Here is a 22,168-nt window from a genome sequence, read left to right as displayed (position 1 = left end):
GCGGAAGGAAGATGGCTCCATTCACCGTTTCTATCACCGGACAGGAACCTAGCGGAGCTTTATGGTATAAACTGGCATTATTGTGCCAGGTGGCTCCATGATCATCCCGCACAGTTGTGGTCAGAAATATTTTGTCTTCATGTGGATTCATGAAAGTTTAAACACTTGGTCTGAGAATCAGGCTCACTAACAGCTATTTTAAGCTTCTTGAACTTACTCAGAGGACATATCTTGCATATATACTACATAGTATTTAAAAAGGTAGAGGATTGATATGCCACCTGCACAGCCACTTGGAATCTATGTACAGTCATTTTTTTTTTTTTTTTTTTGTCAATACATGTTAACTACAAAATGCAGCAAAATAGAGTTGCATGGTGATTTTAGTGCATAATCAATAAAGACCGAAACCAGACTGTCAGGTTAATTCTGGTTTGGTTTGGTTTTGCTTGTTTGTTTTCTAAATCCTAGTCTTTCCCAGCAGAACCTAGGGTTTTTGTTTGACTAGCTGAATAATTGTTGCAGGAGTCTCCTTCTGCTTGTGTGAAAGTAGCCACGAGTATGTGATTAAACGTAGACTGTGTTGTCATTCCAGCTGTAGTTCAACGGTAAGCCACGTTTCTCGGGCTCTCCCCCAGCCTTCTGATGCTCTGTGTAAGTCCTCCGGCAGAGGCCCACGCGCGCTTGTGACAGGTCCCGTTCACGCTGTGACTTCTCGAATGCATAGCTAACTCAGGACGTTCGCTCTGTCTTTGGACACTATCGATTATTTGCTTGCCTGTTTCTGAGCTTTAGATAAAAGGATTCACACAGCAGGTACTCCTTTCAAGTCCGGCCTCTTTTTACATGGTGTTTCTAAAGCCTACTCTCTGTGTGTGTTGTAATTTGTTCATTCTCATTGCTGTGTAGGTGTTTCTTTGTGTAAAGACACCATAATTTATTACTGGACTACAGTTGAGTGGCAGCTGGGTGTCTTTCAATATTCATAACAACCCCATGAGATAAGTGGTATTATTTTGTCCATTTTGTGGATGAGTAAACTGAGGCTTTGAACAGTTTTAGAATTCATTTACCTCAAGGCGCACTGGTCATTGTGGTCCAGCCAGGCCGGAGCCCAGGTAACCCACGCTCTCTACACGCACTCACTGTACCTCAATGCCTGACTGGACTCTGTGGAGAAGCGAGTCTTTGATCTGTTTTTACCTTTCTTCTCTCCCTTTGAAGGATTTAGTTTTGAGGCTGTGGGCTCAGAACTAAATCGTGAGCCAGTTTTGAGCTGGCCCAGAAGACAAGCATTGCTTTCACCTGGTTATATACGGCCTCATCCCTCCCCTCAGCTTGTTACTAGGTCAAGTTTACTGTGCTTAGAGTAAACTGACATACACGTCTGTATCCCTGGTAAATCCTGTGTCGGCTTAAACCGAGCCCTCCATTTCAAAACCTTGTTTAAAAGCTAAATTGACTCTTGAGAGGAAAGTTTTAACACATTATTTTGTTAGTATATCTTTGGCTTTAGCAGGTTAGGCTCTACTTTTGTCACGTGAGATAAGAAACCTAAGGACTATTTTGGTTTTTTTAATTTTTGTATTTCCCATACTGAGGAATTCTTTTTCCTATACTTGAGCATAAACTGGCTGTCTGTAAGAAAAAAATATCGACTCATGCTTTATTTTTTAGAAAATGTTCACAAATGCATTTTTCTGCCTGTTGCTTCTGACCATTCAAGTAGAGGCTACAGAAAAAGAAAAATCCGTTTCCTAGCCTTGTGTCAGCAGCCCAATACCAGGAAGTTGATGGGAGCTCAGCTCTGAGCCTCTCTCGGGTGGAATTGGAGGGGTGTAAGTCGGGCCACACTCCCCCAGGATCCATTCTCTAAGGAAATGAGGTCTTCTGCCCTTCGTCTTACCCCGACCATCTTAGAACAATGCAAAAGTTTATGGGCTCCTTGTTGTGAGAACTAGAAAGAGTATTGAGGGGGTCTATATCTGCTCTCAGAGGCCAGGGGTCCCCTCCCCCACCGCAGGAAAGCAAATCATACGCTTTGTTTTCTGCTCTGGAAAAGAAGGAGCCTTTTTTGACAGTTTTCAAATCCAAATGGAAGATTTGTTTTTTTTAAATGACAAAGTTGGTTGTGTACATATGGGCAGAGAGGTTAAAATGTTTTTTCTGAAAGCATTTTAGAAACGTTAAACGTGCAGGCTGTCCTCTGCAGAACTCCATCCTTTATTTCCAGACGCGCCTTTCCACTGTGGAATCTGTGAGACTTGCCAGCCAGGAGAGTGGCACTTTTCCAACGAAAAGGCTATTTTACTCATTGGTTGATTGAGGGGGAGGGTGTAGGTATTTAGGAATGTCTGAGTTCAGTTTTATTTGATTCTGAAAGTGCCTTCTCTCCCTCACACACAGTGTGCTCATATGCTGCCCATGCCCCTCCGCACACCCTTGCCCACCCCCAGACCCCATTCTACAATCCATCTCAGCCACCCCTTAGCCAATGAACCTGCTCATTGCTAATTTCAAGGTAACATGTGAAGTTGCATGTTCTTAAGATAGGGTATTAGGTCTTGCTGGAAAAATGACCTAAGCTTTGAAAAGTTATGTCTGAAATTTCAGAACTGGTTGTGACACTTGAGTCTCTCGGGATGACACCTACCATTCGGGATGACACCTACCGTTCTGTGAAGTAGTGGCTTTCAGCAGCTAACAGTTTGGAAACCATGACTTTCAAACCATCTTTCCCCCTCTGATTGGCATCAAAGAAGAAAGGCATTTCTTTGAAAAGAATTTGTAAAGAGGGAATTTTATAGTGGGGTATAAAAAAGAATGAGTTGCAGAGATAAACGTGTTCAGTGTTCAACTGTTTTATGTGTGTAATAAGTGCAAGGCTCGGCCCTATTTTCTGAGAACTAAACCCCTAGTAGGGTGACAGATAAGATAAGATATCCAGTTAAGTTTGAATTTCAGGTAAAAATCAAATAATTTTCTAGTACAAGTATATCCTAACTGTTGCATGGACATAGTATATTTTTATTTGTGAAGTCTGGTAGCTTTAACAAGGTTTTCAGTGTAGTTTCAGACGATTTGAATCAATTAATATTTTCTGAGTGCTTTCTGCAGGGTGGTCTGGACACGGCCTTGGGAGCTCCAGAGCACGCCCTGCGTGTGTCTCCTCCACTGCTAGACCCATAGCTCCTAGCACGGCATTCGGCATATACTATAGTTGGTGTTTAATGAATATTTTTTAAAGAATCAAAGGAATGAAAGAAGTATAGAATATGATGAATTTAGGACACTTATAACCTAGATGGGAATATAAACTCACATATAGAAAAAGATAATGTGACCAATACTCTTGTTTTGGATTTTTTTTTTAATTCTACAGAGGCAGAGATAGACAGGGACAGACAGACAGGAACAGAGATAGATGAGAAGCATCAATCATTAGTTTCTCGTTGCGTGTTGCGACTTCTTAGTTGTTCATTGATTGCTTTCTCATATGTGCCTTGACCGTGGGCCTTCAGCAGACCGAGTAACCCCTTGCTAGAGCCAGCAACCTTGGGTCCAAGCTGGTGAGCTTTTTGCTCAAACCAGATGAGCCCCGCGCTCAAGCTGGCGACCTTGGGGTCTCGAACCTGGATCCTACCGCATCCCAGTCCGACGCTCTATCTACTGTGCCACTGCTTGGTCAGGCGTCTTGTTTTGGATTTTAATTGATTGATTTACTTACTAAACTAACCCACTTAGGTAAAGGATCCAAATTCAAATATGTGAAAGTTTCCTCCCATTTCACCAAAGAGTGATGATTGAACAAGAAATTGAATGTTAGTTTTACTGAATTTGATGTTACTTTTTAATTATTTGAGCCAAAACTGCTCTGAGTGACCAACTATGTGATCTTGGACAAAATACTTAACATCCTCCACCCTCAGTTTTGCCAACTGTGAAATGGATGTGATGAGACATACCATGCTGTGCTGTGCTTTGCGAGGCCCCAACATGGCTTTAGTTTCTGTGAAGAGTAAGGAAGGAGTCAGCTACTCTTGCTTATGCTGTAGTCACTAGACACAACTGCATGTTCTGCAAACAAGTGAGAGAGCCATGGGCTATTTGCTCTGTAGGGGGCTAGAAACAGCCAAGCATCAGGAGATCTCACAGCTAGATGATAAGAAAAAAAGGAAAAAAAAGAATGCTCCTGAGTTTGGAGGGAAAGCATTAGATTTCTTTGTATATTACATGTTACATGGAGGGGAAGACGGAACAGAGGGAAACACTACAACTATCAATAATTTTAACGATGATCATTCACTTAATTGGTATTATAATTATTTTACTAGTAATAATAAGTATTTAAATTATCATTAGTAACAACTATTTCTTACTCTAGCTAACATTTAGTGAGGGCTTAACTATTGGCCAGGCTCTGTGCTGTTTTATGTGTATTTTCTTATTTAATCTTTACAAGAGTTTAGTAAGGCAACAGCTGTTATAAAAACCGTTGTACATATGAAGGAGCTGAGAGGTTAAATTATTTGCTCAAGGGCATGCAGCCAGCCGCTGGACTAACCAGGGTGCACACAGTTACTCTGACCATGGCGCTTGTACTCTTGACCCTTGTCCATTCTGCTTCTTCAAGGGAACGTACATCTAATCAAGAAAGTGAGGCAGGGGCAAGAGTGTCTGTCTTTCTGTGCAGTGATTTTTTTTTTTTTTCATTTTTTCTGAAGCTGGAAACAGGGAGAGACAGTCAGACAGACTCCCGCATGCGCCCCACCGGGATCCACCCGGCACGCCCACCATGGGGCGATGCTCTGCCCACCAGGAGGCGATGCTCTGCCCATCCTGGGCGTCGCCATGTTGCGACCAGAGCCACTCTAGCGCCTGAGGCAGAGGCCAAGGAGCCATCCCCAGCGCCCGGGCCATCTTTGCTCCAATGGAGCCTTGGCTGCGGGAGGGGAAGAGAGAGACAGAGTGGAAAGTGTGGCAGAGAGGTGGAGAAGCAAATGGGCGCTTCTCCTGTGTGCCCTGGCCGGGAATCGAACCCGGGTCCTCCACATGCTAGGCCGACGCTCTACCGCTAAGCCAACCGGCCAGGGCTTGCGCAGTGATTTTTAATATTGTTGAATTCATCTAAAAGTAGGAACAGGTATGGCTACCCCCAAATCTGTAACTCAACCAAGATTTTGAAAAAATTTTACCATTCTTATTATCCAGTTCTCTCACCTTGATTGCCATATTCTTCCAACACTATTTCAACATCTTTGCCCATAATAGACATTTGAATAACTAATCAAATTCTATGAACTAACATGGACATGACAAATTAGTTTGAGTGAAAGTATTTAACATTCATTTAGTAAAATTTAAACCTCATTAATGCCAGGTACATGGGCTTCAAGACAAATGTGGATAGAGCACTCTACAGAGCCCCTAATCTGGTGAAGAAGACAGGCATGTCAGCAAATAACTATAAAATAAATTCTCTAGTGTGGGTTAGCATTCAAATCACCTGAAGCTCTAAAATCAAACCACAGTTTCTTGGGCCCTATCCTAAACTGACTGAATCAGAATCTCTTGGGGAGGGTGCTGGAAATCTATAATTTTAACAAATACCCCTCGAAAGTCTCCAATTAAATAAATTTGGGGCCCTGGCCGGTTGGCTCAGCGGTAGAGCGTCGGCCTGGCGTGCGGGGGACCCAGGTTCGATTCCCAGCCAGGGCACGTAGGGGAAGCGCCCATTTGCTTCTCCACCCCCACCCCCTCCTTCCTCTCTGTCTCTCTCTTCCCCTCCCGCAGCCAGGGCTCCATTGGAGCAAGGATGGCCTAGGCGCTGGGGATGGCTCCTTGACCTCTGCCCCAGGCGCTGGAGTGGCTCTGGTCGCGACAGGGCGACGCCCCGGAGGGGCAGAGCATCGCCCCTGGTGGGCGTGCCGGGTGGATCCCCGTCGGGCGCATGCGGGAGTCTGACTGTCTCTCCCCGTTTCCAGCTTCAGAAAAGTACAAGAAAGAAAGAAAGAAAGAAAGAAAGAAAAGAAAGAAAGAAAGAAAGAAGAAAGAAAGAAAGAAAGAAAGAAAGAAAGAAAGAAAGAAAGAAAGAAAGAAAGAGAAAGAAAGAAATAAATTTGGGAAATGACAGTATCAGTAAAAACAAGATTCTGTGCAGTCAGAGAAAAGAAGCTAAGTCTATCTATCAGTGTGAAAGTTAGCCAAAGTGGCACAACAATTCGTAAATCATACCTTTATGGGTAAAGAAATAACTAGAGAGGAGAGTCCAACTAAATGAATGAGAGGCAACCATAAAAAAGAACAGTTTGTTCTATGTTGGTACATGGCACTTGTGATGGGTTCATGGAATAAAAGGCCAAAAAGGGCAGAAGGTAAAGCTGAAGAAAGAGGTCGTGGCCCCAAACACCAGGTCTGTAGACTTCCCAGAAGCCACAGGGATCTTCAGCAAGACAATCTGACTGTGGTGGCAAAGGGGAGATTGGCCTACTGGGGGAAGAAGCAGGGGGAGTCCCGTCTGAAGGCCATCACAGTTCTCGTGAGCAATTAGCTAACAAGCAATAATGGGACAGTTGAAGAGGTATTTCTTAGCTAAAATTGACAGGGGGCAGTGATAGATTGATTTTCTTTTTTAAATGATGGAGGGGCCAGTAGGATGACTCCTAGTTTAGATAATGGAGCCATTGCAAGTGGTGAGGAGTATTGGAAGAGGAGCAAGGACTTTTGACAAGAAAGTGAATTCTGTCTTGATCATGCTGAGTTTTAGTGACTGTGGGGGATCATACACGCTAGGCATTTGGATAGCTGAAGATTTAGTAACCCACACATATTGATGCTAGACAAAGCCTTAGGAACAGATGAGACTCACTAGGGTGTGTACAGGGGGGAAAGCAGAAAGGTGCTAGAGGATGAACTATGAGAAACCTGAAATCTAAATGTTTCCTTTATTTATTTATTTATTTATTTACAGAGACAGAGATAGAGTCAGAGAGAGGGATAGACAGGGACAGACAGACAGGAATGGAGAGATGAGAAGCATCAATTATCAGTTTTTTGTTGCGACACCTTAGTTGTTCATCGATTGCTTTCTCATATGTGCCTTGACTGCGGGCCTTCAGCAGACTGAGTAACCCCTTGCTCGAGGCAGCGACCTTGGGTCCAAGCTGGTGAGCTTTTTTGCTCAAACCAGGTGAGCCTGTGCTCAAGCTGGCAACTTCGGGGTCTCGAACCTGGGTCCTTGGCATCCCAGTCCGACGCTCTATCCACTGCGCCAGTGCCTGGTCAGGCGAGAAACCTGAAATCTAAAAGCACTGTTTGAATACTTGACAATAATTTCTTTAATCTGTTTGAACCTACTGGTGGGCTTAGAAGTCGCATTTCAATGGGTTCGAGTTCTCTACTCCCAATAATAATGACAGTGAGTCTTGAGGCATTAAGCTGGCCCTGTCACAGATGCCCTTTACTTTGCCCTTCCTTGCAGAGGTAGAAGCCTCTCTGGATCCCCTGTTGCTGGTTGAATGGGAGACTGTGCCTCCTAATCTCATTTTCATTTCCTGAGTTCTCCTAAGTGAATCATTAAAGTATTACACATAAAAGGAGATCTTTGAACTGGGCAGGAGTGTCCAGGCTAAAGTTCTATGATTCTGTTTATTCCAGAGCATGATGGGTTTAGTGACCTTTCTTCTTTAGGAATCTGCATGGAGTACAGGCAGTGCAGCAGCAAACTTTTAATTTAGTTGTGCTTGAGCAGAGAGGAAGCCATGTTGGCATGTACCAGCTTTTAGATGTAAACTTTTCACCGTGGTGATTTCAGACTGCTTCAAGTTGAAGGACTCTTTTAGTTCACAACGGTATACATTTTAGTTGACTGTCATTGAGTTGTTTATGTCATGTTTGTGGAAGAAAAAGAAGTGGAATAATCCATGTGACGATGTGCTCAGAGACTATGTGGCTCATTTAACTTACTCAAGCGGTTGACTCACATCAGCTTCGTTGATTCTCAAAAAAGATGGGAAACTCATAAGAAACTATAACCACAAATTGTTATACCTAGTTCCTTGATACATATTTCAAAGAATATTTTACAAAAGCAAATGGGAACTCTTTATTGTAATGTTTGGACTGCTTCGGCTGTGCCCTGTAGTGGCATCTGAGAGAACACGTAGGACCCAGCAGGGCTCCTTTCAGAAGACTTTAACACATAACACAAAGGTGCAAGTAACTGAAGCTGGGAAAATGCTACGTATGTTATTGAGTACTGATACTAAATCAAAGGTGGTGATAAGGACCAGAAGTTGTTTAAGGATATCCTGAGAATTGGGACTGTATTCTGTAGTTAATAGGAAGCCATCGAAAGTTTGGAATATGAAAGTAACCTGATTACAGAGTTTTAGAAAATTCATCTGGTTGTCAGTTGGAAGAGGAGGTGATAGAACTGGAGATCATTAACGGAGTTCCGAGCCAAGGGGGAGATAACATCTGATAATGTTTACAACCTTAGAGGAGACTTAGAGGTTCACAGAGGACTGACCGTGCTCAGGAATAAGGTCCAAAAAACCAGGCCAGGCCAAAGGGGATATTTACCCGCAGTAGCAGAAGACTATACAGCCAGAAGGAGACTCCAAATCCAGAGCTGGAGAAGCAATTCATTAGCATCAACAGGGTCTGAGGCAGGGGTCTCAAACTCAACTCAGCATGTGGGCCGCAGAGCAAGATCACAGCCGTTCGGCGGGCTGCACTAGGTCTACAAAAGGCAACTGTTATGCAACACTTTTCTCACTGCAGTTGAAAACAAAAAAAAATCAGTACAACAAGCACAATCGTACATGCAGTTTACTCAGTGTCACAAAACGACCAGAAACTGTAGTTCGTATCACAACTGCTGTTAACTAAGCTAATATCTAGCTAGGATGCTAGAGAAATGAAAAATACAAGTAGGCCCCTAGGCTTACTTAATTTTATCCAAAATATTTTGAACTTCGTGGATTAGTCTGCAGGCCGCACAAAATTGTTCGGCGGGCCGCGAGTTTGAGACCCCTGGTCTGAGGAGTGAAATGTGGCTGTAGGTGAAAAATGGACCAGGAGGACCCAGAACAAGTTTTATTGGAGAGCATGACAGATGAGCAGTTGGTTCTGGGCCAAGACTGAAGACCACTGGAGGCCTGCTGACCATATAATGTGGAGATGGGCCTGAATACTTAGGCGGAAGTCATAGGGATCAAAACAGTTAGGGTCTAAGTGAGGGTGTTAACAACAGGAACTGGGGAAAGAATCCTTATGTGAGAGAAATTATGAAGGAAAACAGGATTTGTAGATCGATGATACATAATTGGAGAAAAATGAGAACAGTGGGTTCTTTATGCCCTCGCAGATATTTTAAGAGCAAATAATGTTCCAAAGGTTAATTTGGAAAGTCATTTTGGCCCCAGGGAAGTTTCATAGTTAAAACCTTTTTTTATATATAAGAAAAGGTTTGTAAAATGTCAGTCTAACATGCCAGGAACATTGCTACTCCCAGTATAAGCATAAAATCGAAACCTCCCGTTCCTGGCTATCTTTCCATCTGCTTCCCAGTGTGAGCGTGAGCTCTTCCCATCCACACCATTGAAGGAGGCTTTTGGGTCCAGGTGTGAAGATCTAGGAGCATTTGTGGATGTGTGTACCCTTTTCCTGACGATTCTGAGAACTATACACATGTATACCCTTGATCTCCATCCATGTAATTTTCCATCCCGGGTCCACTCTAGGACAGTATGCACTTTTAGAATTATTTGATCCAAAAATTTTTACTCTTACCCTTCAATAAAATTCATCTAGTAGCTTCTCATCCACTTTCCTATTTCTGAAGCACAAAACAGCCCTGTTGAGGTTTTGGTCCCCCTAAAGAGCTTCAGATCTCAGTTTTTCTCTCCTCCTTTCTCATTCTGTATGGAAAATTAAGGGCCTCTCTCCAATTCCTGGGTGATGAAGTCCTAGCTGGGCCGAATGCGTCCTTAAGACCAGGAGGGCGCTAAGGAGCAGCCCTGTGCCTGTGCTTTGGAAGCTTTGGGAGAGGCTAGGGTCTGGGTGTGTCCCCAATGGTCTGATGGAGACTAAAGCCAGAGGAAGAACCTTGTGGGCTTTCAAGTGAGTTCATACAGAGGCTGTAGTCATCGGAAGATTGGGCAGACTCCCGGAGCATACAAGCCAAAGCAAGACCGAAAGCACAGAACTATTTCAGTTGTTTCTTCCCTTATCTGCGATGTCGCTCTCCGTGGTTTCAGTTACCACAGTCTGAAGATACTAAATGAAAAATCCCAGAAATAAAAACAATTCATACATGTTTAAATTGCACGTGGTTCTGAGTAGTGTGTTGAAATTCTCCACCATCCTGCTCCACGGAATCTCGAGGGTGTCTAACACCATGTACAATACCAGGAGGAAACGGGCTTCGTTATTTTCCTTGGCAAACACTGGCCTGATGCATGCAAAACATCTGAATTTGCCACCCAGGCTTTTCCACCAAGTTGCATGTTTTTCAGATGCTTTGAAACAATAATTAAATACTGTAAAATATTTTAATAAGCAAAGCCATGTGGAATTTTTTAAGATGCTTTATGCGCTCAGCTTGTATTTTTTTGGATGTCATTTTTTGACAGCATTCAAATTCTTGTCCATGTGACATCAGTTTGTGGTTTATATGGTAGTGGTGCCTTCCAAAAGTTAAATCAACTTACTTGTGGGTGTATTTTCCTCTTAAATTATTCCCTTATTTACAGCTTTAGCCTATCCAATAAAGCCTTCTGTGGTAGGAATTGATGAAAAATGATCATTTTTGGTCTAAAGAAATTTTACTTCTATGCTAAAGCATTTTTTTATGAAATCACATTTTTAATTTCTAAATTCCAGATTTGGTTCATTTCTTGTTCAATTACTGTTTTAACAAATGATTTAATTTCCTATTTTTAGGAATTTGTCAACTCATTTGTCTCAATTCTCACAGCTGGGATTTTGTCACTGGCTACTTGGTAGAGTTATTTCTCTTATAACTCACGAGTAGTTTGACACAAAATATACCCCTAGGGAAGCTGGTGATTTTTAGGGAGGTATGGTTGTCATGGTAAGAAGTAAATACATTTTTTTAAAAATTGAATTTACTGGGATGATATCGGTTCGCCAAACCATGCAGGTTTCGAGTATACGACTCAATATAACAAACACCCTCTGCACGTGGCACCATGTGCCCTCTTTCCCAATCAAAGCCTCTTTGTGTCCCCAGTCCCCCCCCACCCCCTTTGCCCACCTCCACCTTGCCCCCAGCCCCCTGACCCTCTGGCTATTGCCACTCTGTTGTCTGTGTCTGTGTGTAGTATGTACATGTTTTCTGGCTAATCCCTTCACCTTCTTTCAAAAAGGATGTGGGGGTAAGTAGTGCAAACATCTTATAGTGAAAACTATATTTGTGAAATTGGATTTAGCTCTCTCAGATCATCCATAATCTCTCTTTATACAGAATACCTTAGAACAGGGGTAGTCAACCTTTTTTACACCTACCGCCCACTTTTGTATCTTTGTTAGTAGTAAAATTTTCTAACCACCCACCGGTTCCACAGTAATGGTGATTTATAAAGTAGGGAAGTAATTTTACTTTATAAAATTTATAAAGCAGAGTTACAGCAAGTTAAAGCATATAATAATAATTACTTACCAAGTACTTTATGTCGGATTTTCACTAAGTTTGGCAGAATAAATCTTTTTATTTTTTATTTTTTTTTATTTTATTTTTTAGAGAGACAGAGCGAGAGTCAGAGAGAGGGATAGATAGGTACAGACAGACAGGAACGGAGAGATGAGAAGCATCAATCATCAGTTTTTCATTGGGGCACTTTAGTTGTTCATTGATTGCTTTCTCATATGTGCCTTGACCATGAGCCTTCAGCAGACCGAGTAACCCCTTGCTTGAGCCAGTGACCTTGGGTCCAAGCTGGTGAGCTTTTGCTCAAACCAGATGAGCCCATGCTCAAGCTGGTGACCTCGGGGTCTTGAACCTGGGTCCTCCACACCCCAGTCCAACATTCTATCCACTGCGCCACCGCCTAGTCAGGCAGAATAAATCTTTATAAAATAACTTACTATAGTTAAATCTATCTTTTTATTTATACTTTGGTTGCTCCGCTACCGCCCACCATGAAAGCTGGAACGCCCACTAGTGGGCGGTAGGGACCAGGTTGACTACCACTGCCTTAGAACCACATTTTCCTCAATGGAAACTCTTTTTCATAAGTATTATCTTCAGTGATACTTCTTCAATTAAAACATCCCTGTCTACCAATAGCCACAGGATTAGAGTTGAACCTTAAATGTCCAGTAGGTAGTGATTTCATTAAAGTTGAGTTAGATGCCTTTCCTGCTGTTTATCTGTATACAGATTTAACTAAGATTGTTAGGACACCTTTCTCTAAGACATTCCAATGAGGTGGCTCCAGCTGACTCAGACTCTAGCTTCCTAAACAGAAAGCATGGGAGAATGAACAGAGGTTCCCATTTGTGATATCTACTTCCACAAGCCACAGTAGCTTCTCCCCAGGCATTTTTTCTCTGCATGAAATAACTAAATGCTAAAAACAACAACCACTGGGATCAAGTGACATGGACTATACTTCAACCATTGTCTACTAGAGTTTACTATACTTTATTATGTATTAGAGTGGAACTGATTGTCTCAAAGATTTATTCCCAAGATACCAGGGTTAATGGTGTTTTAATTTGTTGGTGTTGTCTTGTTATTCTGTTGGTTATAATGTACCTCATGAGTTGCTAATGTTCACATATCTGTTACCTTTAGAGCTCAAACCATTTGGCTTCACTTTTTTCTGGTTGAGAAATTCTTTGTATTTAAAAAATACATTTACTTCCAAGTTTAATATAGAAAAATTAGAATACAAAGACAAGAAGAAAAATGGTCACCTAAAATTATATAATTCTCAAGATGATTAAAATGGAATGAATGTTAATTTACTCCGTAATTTGTTTTCTCATTGGGGTATATATCATGATATATTTTTAGGTCAATAAATATATATACTCATCATATTGATATGTCACAATCTATTTAATAGATGAGCTTTTTGATTGTTTCTGATTTCACTGTTTTAAATAATATTACTATGAACATTTTTGGTTAATGATTTCTTTTCCTATATTATAATGTTGTGGTTTTTTGAGAATAGCAAGACTAGTAAGAAGAATCATAGGAAGGCATGGCATGTTCTCAACCAAACTAGAATAAGTTATATCCATGGGACAATGAGTTTTTAAATAAACTATAATAAAAAAAAAATTGAGGTCATTGTCTACCTTGCAGATCAAAAGAGACAAACACAAATTCATAAGTAACTTATGACATGGAAAAAGGCAAATTTTTACTAGTAATTAAATAAGTACAAAGTAATCTATGGAGAAAAAACAGTAAAACTGCAAATAAAACAAATTAGTTGGAATTTTAGAAACAAGTATATCATGGTAGCCTAGTAACTTGACTTTGTCCTTTTCTTTAAAGAGTTTATTGATTTTACAGAGAAAGGACAGAGAGGGATGGGGAGGGAAAAGTATCAACTGTTAGTTGCTTCACTTTAGTTGTTCATTGATTGATTGCTTGTCATATGTTCCCTGACTGGGCAAGCCCAGGGCTTGAACCAGGCGACCCCAGCGCTCCAGGTCAACGGTCTATTCACTGCACCACCACAGGTCAGGCTTGGCTTTGTCTTTTGGAAAATTATCTAGTGCTACATAATAAGATCTTTGAAATAGTCTACAACTTGTAATACTCAATCTTTTCACTTTGGGTTTTTTTTTTCCTTTGGTTACCCCAAAGAAACAGTCTGAAAGGAAAAAATATAAATATTGATAATTGTAAAACATTTGAAGATACTCATGTTAATGAAAATGGAGAATGATTGTTTGCTTATATTTTTATGTAGTATTAAAAGCCTTACTGCACGTGATCTCATTTGGTCCACAGTGAGGAAGCTGTGACACTGAAGTCACACAGCTGGGACTGGAAACTGGGAGTTGTGCTTAGGCAGGAGGAAGACCTGCGCTCAAGAGTCAGGAAGCCTGGCTCCATCTCCTGCATCTTCCAGTTGTGGGACTTCAGCCAGTAGTGTTCAGATCTGTAACTGGGTCACAATGCCCTGCCAGCCTCCTTAGCTCCCAGGTTTTGAGCAGTAAGCAGGATAATACATGTGAAAGTGGAGCTTCTTCTAGGAGCCTGAGAGAGCAGTTATTTAAGTTTCAGCTTTCTGAAAATGAATCTTTAAATGAATCTTCAAATTGCAGACTGAGGCCATGGGGGTTTGAAACATTTTTAATTAGCAAGAGAGCAATGAAACCATAGTCCAATAAATAGCAGTAAGGGCCCAATTCAAAGGGGACAGAGTGGAGCAGGGGTCCCCAAACTATGGCCCGCGGGCCGCATGCGGTCCCCTGAGGCCATTTATCCGGCCCCTGCCGCACTTCCAGAAGGGGCATCTCTTTCATTGGTGGTCAGTGAGAGGAGCATAGTTCCCATTGAAATACTGGTCAGTTTGTTGATTTAAATTTACTTGTTCTTTATTTTAAATATTGTATTTGTTCCCGTTTTGTTTTTTTACTTTAAAATAAGATATGTGCAGTGTGCATAGGGATTTGTTCATAGTTTTTTTTATAGTCTGGCCCTCCAATGGTCTGAGGGACAGTGAACTGGCCCCCTGTGAAAAAAGTTTGGGGACCCCTGGAGTGGAGTTTAATTAAGGAACTAAAGTGCATTTGTTTGCGCTGCATAGGAGCCAGGAAAGTGTAAATTCAGATCTACTTGCTCTTTGTTTCACTGAAGAGATTATGCACATGTCGAAAAAACTTTTGAGCCTTGAGAGACTCAACCTGCCACGTGGTTTCCGGCTTCCCCATTCTTCCAGCGTCCTCCCTTTCACAATACTCGCTGTGACATATGCTCAGATTTGACTCCGGGAATGCCCCACCCTGCCATGGAGTCATCTGAAGTTCTTCCTCCATGTCCCCTCTTTTCTTCTAGTCATGCAAAATCAAGGCTGAGGGTGTCTGTGACCTAGCCTGCCTCACCCTGTGCTCCACAGCTCCTGGGGCACTCCCTTTCTGCATCATTAATGGGGGAGGGTGCACCTGGCAAAGAAACACACTGCAACCCTGGGCTGTAGCTATTAGAGGTCCCAACTCTAATACCTATTGAGGTTGACCTGGGCAAAGCCCATCCTCAGATTGGTAACTAAGGGTTATGATTGAGAGAGCAGGAGAGTAGAAGGTTTGGGGTAGAATAAGGGGGCTTCAAACTGGTGCATCTCAGACTGCCATAGGCTCTGGCTGGGTTTTGTGTCAAAGTTAATGATAATCGGAAGAGCAACAACAGCACGTGTGTGTGTGTGTGGTTCTTCATCCCCTACCAAGTGCGTCCTATCCATTGTCTGATTTGATCATGAGCCCCACCTCCCCAGACTTGCCTTCGATTGGACCCAAATTCAGAACATTTCTAAATCTGGGTGACTTAGACCTCAAACTATCGTGATATCTCTAGAGAAGATCAAATGCCACCCGGGCTTCATCAGATTCAACATCTTACTGTATGTTGTGTCTTATATTTTCTTTGATACCTTTTCTAGAAAACCATTTTATATAATCCTTACAGCAACCCTGTGAGGAAAGTATTCTTAACTCTATTGACTTAAGCAATGTCTAAACCTGTAAAAAGTTTTTATGGGTTTATTTAAGCCAAACTGACAATAATTGCCAGGAAGCAAAATCTCACCAGTTTGAGAAAATGCTCCTGAGAAGGGCAGTTTTACTGCTTATTTTATACATTACAATCAAAAGAAGAGACAGAGGGAGTTACGTGAAATTCATGGGCGGTAGATTAGAGAGGCAGGTGAAAGCACAGTGGGGAAATCTCAGAGACTGGATAAAGAGTAAAACGAAGAGACAGGTGCTTCTCTACCCTGGTGAGTGAGGATAGTTAATAATTAACATTTATAGCACACAGATAGTATGCCAGCAACAAGCTAACGAGGGGTCCTGGGGCCTCAAATTCTGACGGGAGATTGTGCCCCCCGCGGGGTCTGGGAAACGGGGATGACTCTGACATTCCAAAGATAGGGTATCGTAGATGCAAAAAGACATTAGACAAGCTTACTTAAGGTAAAGATTGATATTTGTCAAGGAAGCTACAGGCCTAGGATGTGACTACCGCCATGACTTGCTTTTAGTTAAGAATTTTTATGTGGTTACTTTTGGTCTCTGAGTTTGTTGGGTCAACAAGGCAGGCCTCTCCTCAGCTTGGCCAGTTTAATATTTGCCCCCTTTTCATCCACAGCCCCATTTTACAGAATAGAACACGTGTTAATAATTTGCCCAGGCTCACAAAACGAGTAAGCTACAAAGCAGGTTTTAAACTCACGTTTGCTTGACTACAAAACCCATGCTCATCCTACTCCTGTGCAAACTGAAGGGAGTTTTTCTGGGCCAGTGAGCTAGGATAAGGTAGGGATTTTTGCAAGATTTTTTTTAGGGACCTGGAATAGAAGTACACCACCAACTTAGTGTTTTCTGAGCCACTTCCTGCTAAGTGACAGTTATAGACGAGGTCCCAGAATGTCAGTGCATTCTGCTTCTACACACAGGGAAGCAAGGATTTTTTTCTTTAACAGGTTTTATTTTCCACAGAGAGACTCCTTTTTCTGACAGCCACTTTCCTTCCAAAGCTTAGAGCACTATTTGCTCTTTAGAAGGGAGTAAAAGTTCCAGCAAGGAAGTTTTCAACTGACTGGTCCCTTTGCAGTTCAAATGTCATTCAAAATGATATATATTTTTTTGTTTGCTTCTATTTTATTTGTTTCCCTTTTGAAGAAAATCAACCGTAAATTTGAGAAAAATAAAAAGCAAAATATCTTCCTAAACCAGAAAAGCCCACTACTTGGCCATCTAAAAAACTTTTGTTTGTTTGTTTAAACATATCAGGAGTGACATAAAATCCACACAAAGACCCATGATTAAGATGTAGTTAGCTCTGGTCAGGTAGCTCAGTTGGTTAGCGCGTCATCCCAGTACACCAACATTGTGGGTTTGAACCCTGATCAGAAAACATACAAGTCAATGAATGCATGGCTGAGTGGAGCAACAAACTGATGTTTCCCTCTCTTTCTCTCTTCCCCCTTCCTCTTTTTCTCTAAAATCAATTAAAAAAGAAAAGATAAAAAGGTAAAAAGAGATTCAGTTAATTAAAACCCCAAAGTTCAGAGATTAGCTATTAAATGCTTTTAGAGTAGTTCCTTCTGGTAGTTTCTGAACTGTTTTTGAAAACCAAGCACGCTCCATCCCCCCCCCACCTCTAAAATCAATAAATAAAATTTTAAAAGGAAGGGTGGAGGGAGGGAGGGAGGGAGGGAGGGAGGAAGGAAGGAAGGAAGGAAGGAAGGAAGGAAGGAAGGAAGGAAGGAAGGAAGGAAAGGAAAGGAGGGAGGGAGGAAGGAAAAAAGGGAGAATGGAAGGGAGGGAAGGAGGGAGGGAGGGAGGGAAGAAGGAAGGAAGGAAGGGAGGGAGAAGAAAGAAGGAATGAAAGAAAAAGAAAGAAACCCTATATGTTAGTTTCAAAAACAGGAGGGGAAAATACCAAGCACTTATTTGGGAAGCAGTTAACAAGATCATAACAAAGTTTCCACAGAAGACTAACAAAGCCTGGAGTTTATTCTGGATCTCTCCCTACAGGGAAAAGAAACAGCCAAAAGAGAGAAAAAGAACCCCACATCTGTGGACAAATTAAGCTCTGATGGGCACTCGTGCACAGGTGGCAGCAGCTCCTTGATTCAAATATGCTGACTGGGATCAGAGCCCCTTTCCATAAAGGCTACAGTGTTGAGCAATATAATTCCACCACCTGAATCTTATTATATATTTTCTGGTTTGCTTAGCTTTTTAAATGGCTTTCTTTTTTTTTTTTTTTTTTGCATGTGGTAAAATCTACATATAATGAAATATCCACTTTTTAAAAAAGATTTGATTTATTAACTTTAGAGAGAGGAGTGAGAGAGAAAGAGAAAGAGGAGGCAGGGAGAGGAACAGGAAACATCAACTCGCTTCTCCTATTGGAGACCTCATTATTTCAGGTCAACGCTTTATCCATTGCACAGGTCAGGCTGGAATATCCATCTTAAGTGTACATTCAGTGACTTTCAGCAGGAATGCAAATACCTGTGTCCCTCTAACCCCTATCAAGACATACAACACTGTCACCTGGAGGCAATTGCTGTTCTGACTTAGTAAGTTACTTTTCCTATTCGGGGACTTCATATAGTTTGTTTTGTGTGTGTAAGATTTCTTCGACTCAGCACAATGTTTTCTTTTATTATCCATGTTGCATATATCAGTAGTCCATTCCTTTTGTTGTCAAGTGGTATTCCATTATATAAGTATTCCCCAGTTTGGGGCTTTTGTAAAGTGTTTTTGGTGTGGATTTTATTTGTTTGTTTGTTTTTGTTATCTATTTTCCTATTGATGGACACTTGGTTATTTCCAGCTTTTGTCCAAATAAAGTTGCTACGGATATTCTTATTCTTGTACAGTCTTTTTGTAGGTACATGTTTCCATTTCTCCTGAGTAAATATCTATGAATGCAGTTGCTGAGCCATAGGGATGGTGTTTAGTTTTATAAGAAGCTACCAGGTATTTTTCCCCTCCAAGGCAGTTGGACTATTTTACCCCTCCACTGTCAACGTATGAGAACAGTGGCAGCCATTAGATGTTATCAATTGCATCTCATTTACGTGTGTGTTTTTTTTGTTGTTGTTGTTTGTTTATTTTTTGTGAGGGGGGAGGAGATAGAGAGATTCCCGCATGTGCCCCAACCAGGATACACCTGCAACCCTTGTCTGGGGCTAAAGCTCAAATCAGCTGAGCTATCCTCAGTGCCCAGAACCAACACTAGAACCAATTAAAGCTGGCTGGGGAATGGGAAGAGAGAGGGAAGGAGAAGAAGGAGGGAAGGGAGAGAGGGACGGGGAGAGAAGCAGGTGGTTGCTTCTCTTGTGTGCCCTGACCGGGAGTCAAAGTCGGGACATTCACAGTCAGACATACATGAGTCTGACGCTCTATCCACTGAACAAACCTGTCAGGGCATCGTTTAGATTTTAATTTGCATTTCTCTCATGACTAATAACCCTGAGCACTTCTTCATGTGTTTACTGACCATTTGTGTATCTTCCTTTATGCAGTGATAGTTTAAATCTTTTGCCCATTTTTAAAGATCGTTTTGTCTTTTTATTATTGAGTTGTCATGTTCTTTATATATCTTCATATAGTATACAGATATATGTATGAGACCGCCCCCTCCCCCAGGAGTGGGGTCACAGCTACTTGATCTCTTTGGCTAAAATGATGCCAGGAATTGTGCTTTGTTTAGTACAATTCTATATCCCCAGTGCCTCTGATGGCCCTGGCACATAGTAGTAGCTATTAAAAAAACAAAATACTCCAAGGCCAAAAGCTTTTCAAAAAGAAAGGATTTATTGAGCCATATGCTCACCAGAAAAAGAAACAGGGCCTGGGCCATACTGTCTAAACCACTAGCAGCAGGACTGGCTGGAGAAGATGAACGTGTCCTCTGTCCAGGAGCTGAAGGGCTCTTTTATACAATGGGTTTGGAAAGATGTAAGTTGTTTTGAAAGAATTTACACTGGCTATTCGGGGGAAGTTCTGGGATAGGTGCATAGTCCCTAAGGAAGAAATAGTTCCTACTTCCGGATTGGTTGTGGGAAACAGTCCGGAAAGTTCACACATAAGCAGGATGTGGTGGCATCTGCTGGTTGGCTTTCTTTTTTTTTTTTTTTTTTTTTTTTGGTAGATAGCATCCTGGAAGTTGATTCAAAATTTCAATATACATTCAGGAATGCAAACAGTCTTTTGTTGGTTTTAGCCTGTGGCTCTTACTTGATTAACCTCTATGTCTTCCTCCTGCCTACCCCTGGCTTTTTATAATTTAATTTAGGACATCTCAGTATTTTTTCTTATTTGAGCTCATTTACATACCTCTACTGAAGTAATCAATGAATGAACAGATGAACTGACTTTTTGGCCTGATATCCAGGCTCAATGTTCTCGAATTTCATGGCATTGACTAACAAGGAAATAGAGAAAAGCTCATGTGATAAGCTCATGTTACCCTTGAGCTATAATGTACACATGGCACAAAAGACTCAGATACCATGAGGGCATTTGTTCACCAGGGAAAATACTGCTGGAGTATCTCATGGACTAGCCTAATTTGTCCCCATTTATGAACCCTCAACTGAAAGTCACCACTACTATCTAACTTGCGGCATTCTGCGACTATATGCTGCTCTTTCAAGTCTTGGCCTCTCACCGGGCTTACTAAATAGATGATCAAAACATCTAGCTTTGGGGGGTTTTAGGCAACCCAGCTGATTCCAGTTTTCAACATCTTCCTCTTGGCTCCCTCAAACACTGCCCATTCCCTGCCTGACTGGCCCCTTTGCTGGGGGCTCTGCACCTCCCTAGCAGGCCTGCCCCACCCCAGCGCAAGCTGGGAGCTCCTTCCCCCTTGGTCTCGAGTGAGTTTCCTGGTGCTAACCAGCTGGCTCCAGCCTCTCCTGTTGGGAGTATACATTGAAAAGTCATCGGCAGCATTTACATTGCTAGAGAACTTGCCATTTACAGAACTTGTTCACATCCATTATCTCACATAGCCTCCAAATAGTCCTGCTTGTATCCCCTTTTGTTTGTTCTTCCCAAAGGAGGCAGCAGAAGGAGATGATTCAATTTGCTCCAGAATGTAAAAGTTGCCTTTATGTGGCCTAGGGTTTGCTAAGACTCTTTGAGTCTTACTCCGAGAACACTGGTGTTTTCTTAACTCTGATGAGTATACATGTGTGGTGTTTAAAAGGCTACACAGATTTTTATAGTTCAGCAACTTGGATTACATCTTCCATAAGAAATTTAATTGCCACACCAAAAACATATGTGGGCAGTTACCAACCTTTTTATTTAACTACCAGTCTGGGTGCCCTCTATCTTACCATCTTTGGGTTGCATGTCATTAAAGATTCTTTTTACCGATAACTGCACATTTTTAAATGTCATGGAACCAGAACTTTCACTGGGACAATAATCATCTTGTTCTTGTTCAAATGATACATTCAGGATTATGGCAGGTATTCTTTTCTTTTTTTTTTTTTTTGTATTTTTCTGAAGCTGGAAACGGGGAGAGACAGTCAGACAGACTCCCGCATGCGCCCGACCGGGATCCACCCGGCACGCCCACCAGGGGCGACGCTCTGCCCACCAGGGGGCGATGCTCTGCTCCTCCAGGGTGTCGCTCTGTCGCTACCAGAGCCACTCTAGCGCCTGAGGCAGAGGCCAAGGAGCCATCCTCAGCGCCTGGGCCATCTTTGCTCCAATGGAGCCTCGGCTGCGGGAGGAGAAGAGAGAGACAGAGAGGAAGGAGAGGGGGAGGGGTAGAGAAGCAAATGGGCGCTTCTCCTGTGTGCCCTGGCCGGGAATTGAACCCGGGACTTCTGCACGCCAGGCCGACACTCTACCACTGAGCCAACCGGCCAGGGCTATGGCAGGTATTCTAAAGGCTGTGGCTGAAGTAGAATTAAATAATGTTACTCTCTAGGCCAGTTATCAATGAGGAGTTTCAGTTAGGGAAGACTATGAATGCCTCTGTTATTTTATTATGTTATTATATTTATACATATTGTGTTTATTATCTCATTAACTATTGTATTTGATCTTGACTTTTTTTTGTAGGAGAGCCAGCAGAAATCCACCAATGTCATCTATCAGGCCCACCACGTGAGCAGGAACAAGAGAGGGCAGGTAGTTGGACAAAAGGGAGGATTCCGAGGATGTACCGTGTGGCTGACAGGTATGCCGGGTTGAGACAGATAGATATTTTTAAGTCAGAAATTGGTGTTTGACACACAATTTTAAGGAAATCAGTGTAATATAATTATGTGTTTAACATTAGAAGGAGGCTGAGAACCCTGGGTGTGAATCCTAACTCTACCCTCACTGAGAAATAGGACTCTGATGAAGTCACAGAATGTCTCTGGCTCTCGGTTTTCTCCTCTTTGTCAGGAAAAGAAGGGACAGATTGACGGTGACATTC

General features: G+C 42.1%; 1 protein-coding gene across 1 annotated transcript in view; it reads left to right on the top strand.

The window, feature by feature from the left end:
- PAPSS2 (3'-phosphoadenosine 5'-phosphosulfate synthase 2) overlaps window positions 1-22,168 on the top strand; it is an 86,538-nt gene that overhangs the window by 28,781 nt on the left and 35,589 nt on the right. Inside the window, exon 2 of the mRNA XM_066243935.1 lies at window positions 21,808-21,925. Within this exon, the coding sequence (XP_066100032.1) occupies window positions 21,808-21,925 (118 nt within the window). The remainder of the gene's footprint in view (window positions 1-21,807; window positions 21,926-22,168) is intronic.

This window comes from Saccopteryx bilineata, chromosome 9 (assembly GCF_036850765.1).
Source record: "Saccopteryx bilineata isolate mSacBil1 chromosome 9, mSacBil1_pri_phased_curated, whole genome shotgun sequence".
NCBI lineage: Eukaryota > Metazoa > Chordata > Mammalia > Chiroptera > Emballonuridae > Saccopteryx > Saccopteryx bilineata.
Note: the sequence above shows the minus strand (reverse complement) of the source record. Positions and strands in the feature narration are given on the sequence as shown.